This window comes from Aplysia californica, unplaced genomic scaffold (assembly GCF_000002075.1).
Source record: "Aplysia californica isolate F4 #8 unplaced genomic scaffold, AplCal3.0 scaffold00225, whole genome shotgun sequence".
NCBI classification, from domain to species: domain Eukaryota; kingdom Metazoa; phylum Mollusca; class Gastropoda; order Aplysiida; family Aplysiidae; genus Aplysia; species Aplysia californica.
In genome coordinates, this window is record NW_004797495.1 from 59,478 (window position 1) to 65,650 (window position 6,173).

Below are 6,173 nucleotides of genomic sequence, written 5' to 3' on the forward strand. Positions count from 1 at the left end.
AGTTGATGGTTGATGTGACGTTAATGGGGCGTTAGCAAGACTGCAGAGACAAAGAATGTAACATTATGCCGGAACATAGAACAACCCTGCAAACTAATACAAACTATAAACATTGGTAATGGTTGTGATAGTATTAACAGAATTCAACCACGGTACTATTAATAATAACGATATTAGTAAAAATATAGTCATTATAATACTACTAATAATGATGTTACTGCTGCTGCGGCTACTGTTGATGATGATGATGATGATGATGATGATGATGATGATGATGATGATGATGATGATGATGATGATGATGATGATGATGATGATGATGATGACGATAATATGTTGTGATGTTGATAATGCATTATCTCAAAGTTGAGGTAATACTTTAGTTGGAGGCAGTTATCATGTATCAGTGTTCATTAGATTAGAATGAAACTGGGGAAAAACAAACAAACACATGTAAGGCAGTCGAGCTAAAAAAGAAGCTGTATATAAAGCAGATAATCAGTCGTGAGAGTTTCTGTAAATCGTTTTGGAGTGACTTCTGAAGATTCATTTCTTTGTGAGTTTTCCTAAGTAAGGCGGTTGATATTTCAGTCGCAAAGCAACGTCATCGTCTCAAACTTCATAAAAAAACAAAACAAAACAACAACAAAAAAACAGCAACAAAAAAAACAACAACAACCCAAATTGATTGATATAAACAGTAAAATGATAATTTGTCTCTCATAATCTGAAAACATAGACGAGGCGGTTTCCTGATTTTGTAAACCACAAACAAAAAGTTAATTAGAGATCATTTGATATGTTGGATACCTTTTTTTAAATTTCAATTTTTTAAATCTGCTGCATATGTAGAAACGCAAGGTGATGGATGCACCATGGAAAATTAAACCTGAAGTTTCAACTCGTTTTTTAAAGACTTTTACTTCGTCAAGTAAGAAAAGGAATCATATGTATCGTTTTATAACTTTAAAAAGTGCACAAAGTCGCCCAATGCCTAATGGCATTACCTTTAAGCGCTTGGCAGCAGTGTTTTTTTTACTCCTAGTGCGAAGAAATTTATAAATAATATAAACTGTCGGTCGGCAGAGGCAGGCCTGTGTGTTGTGTCCAGCTTTTGTGTATGTGTATAAACCTATGCATTTTCCTTATGTAGGTGATTAAACATCTACACCGACTCAAATTAGATCGTTGTGCAGTCAGATTTTTAGCCTGTAGTCAGGGCCAGCACAGGCTGGGAGTGATACAGCATCCTAGCAAAAAGACCGAAATACTCGACACAAATTCTGAATCGAGTTCACCTCTCCTGTGTGCGACGGCCAAACGCCAAACTTCTACAGCACATAGATCTAGAAGCGGTCTATCTGAGAACCTGTAGGTGTGTGTTAGTGTGCGGGCCTGTGTGATTGCCTTCTTATGTCCTTGGGGATTTGTGTCTCTTTCACGTCTTTCAAATTAGTGGTCTTTGCCATTAAAAATAGTTTAACCAAGAAAAGAAATGTTTCTTGTCGGTATTAGTCAGCTTCTCAATATTCTCTCTCTCTGTCTGCCTGCATGTCTGTCTGTTTGACTGACTGTCGTTTGTCTGTCCTCCTCCTCCTCCTCCTCCTCCTCCTCCTCCTCCCCTCTCTCTCTCTCTCGTCTCTGTGTTTCGGATTTTAGCGGGTTTTCTTTGTCACTTTGTGTTCAAGAATAGCTTTACGTGTCCTGTAGTTTAATTTTTTCGTCCAAAACAGTATCGGTTTCTTTTTTCTCTAAACTTTTATTGATAATGATACCAGAGTGGCACATGTGACAGTTGGAGGCTGGTAATACGCGTTAATAAGAACTTTTTACAGAGCTGTAAGCTACACGCAACGTATGAAGATATCTAAATGAACCAAGAGTTTGGGGATAAAAGTAGAAATTAATTATCATTTCTTTTATGTAAAACCTGTAGTGTTTACGAAATGCCAGCATCTTGCTGATACATTATTTTTTCCATCCCGTCTTGGGTAAATCAGACTGTTTTCTGATATACATACATGTGGTATAGTATCTATAACATACTTGAATTATTTGAATGTAGAACTGGGGTCTTAGGAAGACGGAGTGCCCCATGACTCCTCACCCTTCTTCATGAGGGTCCATTTCAGTGTGGGCAGGCAGATTGTCTCCATCATCAGCAGTATCTATAACATATTACTTCGAATGCTTTATTTCCAGACTGTTCGAGATGGAGAAAGACTTGAAGAAGCTGTTTCGTCGCCTGATGTCGCAGACAGAGAGCGGAGAGTTCATCTTCGACACGATACGCCTGGAGCACCACGCCACGCTGGTCATGAAGAACCTGGGCCAGGCAGTGGACAATCTGGACGACTCAGAGGTCTTCTCGGAGATGCTCGTCCTGCTCGGAGAGAAACACTCCTCCTACAACGTCCGGCCGGCGATGCTAGCGGTAACGGTTTTTATTTCTCGTGGCATTAATTTATTAGTTTTATACATGTTTTGTTCCATTATTTTGAGAAGAAAAGCGACAACCAATGTTACCTTAACCCTATCCGTACGCCCTGGGGTCATTTTGTACCCAGGAATTATATTCTTCACATTTTAAAATACCTCTAGGGCGAAGATCTCTTTGAAACTTTCAATATTTCTCAAAGTCAAAGAATCATTTTGAAAGACTGCTATGCAAAGCGTACGGAACGGATTAACAAGTAAATTTCCTCTTTGGAAAGTGGTGGCACAGAGTTCCCCATGTCGTATGGATACGATAGTAAAACACGACGTACGGATAGGGTTTAGGAATGAATGAATACATGAATGAATGAATGAATGAATAAATGAATGAATGAATGAATGAATGAATGAATGAATGAATGAATGAATGAACTTTTGTTTAGGAGGGGGGGGGGGTTGAGGAGGATAATGAGGAAGAAGGTGTAGTGAGTGAAGATAGGCGGGGAAAAGGACAGAATCACATGATATATATCATCATTATTATCATATTAACACTACTTACGACTGCTGCCATAAAGCGGGAAGTACTCAAGAAAATGAACACGAGGCTCAAAACTTCTCCCTGCTGAAGCAAAAATTAACATGTTTCTAAAAAAAGATTAGTTCGGTAACTTAAGAATAAAAATGCTAACGTCTGCCCGACTAGAAATACGCCGGTCTATAGTTTTCACTGCTGAAGGGAAACTTAATATGTTTCGCATAATCAGGTTATTCGTTGTTAACTTTTGAGGTGTGAAGTCTGTAAGTGTACGCGAATTTAGACCAGGAAAACGTTGGCAATAAAAATAATAACATAAGTTATGGTTGCTTGTTTATGTCCCTACGTTTACATTTTGAGGACACCCATTCTAATTATTTGACAAAGGTTGAAAACGCGTTGTTTTGAAGTATAACTTCTTTATTCATGCAGATACTTCAATTCTGTTCTATAAAAAAAAATCTGAAACTTTAATAGATAACCAACAACATGCACACTATAAAATACTATGCACATTTGTGTGACTGTATGGTTTGAAATGTGTCACTGCATTGGATTTGGTCTGCTGCTGCCGATAGGACTTATTAAAATTTTGTGTGTTAGGGAAGCCTTCTGTTAAAGTTTGTTTTCCCTATAAAGTATAATTTGTAACATCCATGATTCATTGCCCTGCCGCGAACTTCAAATATGTCGATTGCTGGAAACACCTGAGAGAAATTCTCATTCCCCTGCATAAAAATATAATAAGAAACAGGGGAGTTAAACACTCTTTAACTCTTATTTATGTGTCTCTGAAGACGTTGTGACTTGATTTTCCCTTTTGCAATAAAGCAAGACATCAAATTTTGACAATCTGTCCTTTTTTCAGTTTCTGTGGCCGGCGATCCGCGACGGCCTGAAGATGCGACTAGGAGATAAATTCACCGTGGAAACGGAACTGGCCTGGAAACATCTCTACGACTATATCTCCTGCAAGATGTCCGACGGGATGAGCGGGCGACACAAGAACTCGAAGAAGATATTGTTTAAATAACGGCGCCTTAATACTTACTAACCCTAGACGACTTGATTGCCTTCTCACTGCACAAAAGTATTACGCGAGTGTCAGCACGTCATATATATATATATATATATATATATATATACATACATACATACATACATACATACATACATATATATATATATATATATATATATATATATATATATATATAAAACAGCAGCGACTCAAAGTGAATCGACTCAACACCGTATTTCCAATTCTGGAAGACAGCTGGGCTGGTGGTGTAACTGGCCTGTTATCAAAAACGTCAACTCATTTTGCCTTAAAACAGCACTGACAGATATCTGACTTCTTTTCTCTAAAAAAAGGTTAACAGTATCAAACAGTCCAGAACTGTTGCTTTATTTAGTACAGAACATGATTTCCTAATGTCTCATTTCCTACTACACAAAGGATAACCGAGACATACTAATATAAACACACTCTCTCTCTCTCTCTCTCTCTCTCTCTCTCTCTCTCTCTCTCTCTCTCTCCCCCTCTCTCTCTCTCTCACTCTCTCTCTCACACACACACACACACACTCTCTCTCTCTCTCTCACACACATACACACACACACACACACACACACACACTCACACCCACACATCCATCCATCCATCCATCCATCCACCCATACATACATACATGCATGCATACATGCATACATACATACATACATACATACATACATACATACATACATACATACATACATATGTATAAAACATAGATACATACATACATACAGACATACATAGGTACACACATACACACATACATATATACACACATACATACCTATGTATAAAACATACATACATACATACATACATACATACATACATACATACATACATACATACATACATACATACATACATACATACATACATACATACATACATACATACACACACAACCACGCACACACACACACACACACACATAAATATATATGTATATATATATATATATATATATATATATATATATATATATATATATATATATATATATATATGATATATATATATTACCGAGTTGCAAAAGTTCTGTCACTCCCATTATATTACGATAATAAGAATTTCAGTAAAAGTTAAAAGTATGACTTGTGGGACTTATGAGACTTCTTGTGCAAGAGCAGACCAAAGAAATCATAAACCGGAAGTAGAACGGGGACAAAGTGTCGGTATTGATTTACCTCGGTCTGTGTTGATATCAACGCTTCCTACACACAACATTTGCTTTCAATCACATAGACAATGTGTAAACACACCTTACACACGATAAAATTCCGTACTTTTTAACGGTTGGGTACCTTTTTCTCCTGTTTTCAAAATTTAAAAATTGATAAATTCAGAAAATAAAGGGGCTGTGTGTATGATTAATTCTTTATTAGCGCGTTCTGCATTTGCAAGACACGTAAATGTTTGCAGAGGAATCATCTAACCCTTGAACAAACGTTTTAACACCACTAGAACTGACCAAGACAAGCCGAGACGAAGCCAACCAAGGGCGACAACTCGACATCAGAATTGGGTTATTGTCAACACCCATGTTCAAAACCCATTCCAACTTAGTGCAGAGACTGCCAGGCACTTCGGACGGTCTTGAAACATCATTATTGGACATTTTTAAGATCGTGGATTACGTGATTATCGCCCTTTATATGGAACCATTCTAACCCTGTTTCATGGAAGAAATCGCCAAATTTTGGCAAAACAACATTGTCCGTAAAACTAAAGACTTTGGTAAAGTGTTCTTTTCAGCAATGGTTAAGGTTTTTAATTCGTAGCATTGATGGAGGAGAAAAAGTGTATAAAAGAAGAGAATAGAAATTTCACAAATCTAACGTCCCCCAAGAGGCCCAAAGGTGGCTGAAATGTGATGGTAGGTGGTGGAATCTCTGCTTTTTATCGTATACATTTAGTTACTTTTCAAAGCAATCTAAAATAACGACATTATTGTGACGAAATTCTTCGTCACGGTGACTACGCTACATGGCACCGATGATGGAATCGGCTAACAAGACAACGCCCGACCACAAATGGCTACGATGAATGAAAACTTCTTCCAAACACATCAAATCGTTATTCTGGACTGGCCGGCAAGAACCACAAGCCATAACCTAACAGAATATCTGTAAGATGACC

At 37.6% G+C, this 6,173-nt stretch overlaps 1 protein-coding gene across 1 annotated transcript in view; it reads left to right on the forward strand.

Annotated features, from left to right (window-relative positions):
• The window catches only part of LOC101852695 (neuroglobin), a 60,429-nt gene extending 56,345 nt beyond the window's left edge, over window positions 1-4,084 (forward strand). Inside the window, exons 2-3 of the mRNA XM_005099766.3 lie at window positions 2,203-2,434; window positions 3,843-4,084. Coding sequence (XP_005099823.1) covers window positions 2,203-2,434; window positions 3,843-4,007 — 397 coding nt within the window. The 3' untranslated portion in view covers window positions 4,008-4,084. The remainder of the gene's footprint in view (window positions 1-2,202; window positions 2,435-3,842) is intronic.
• Window positions 4,085-6,173: the final 2,089 nt, after the last annotated feature.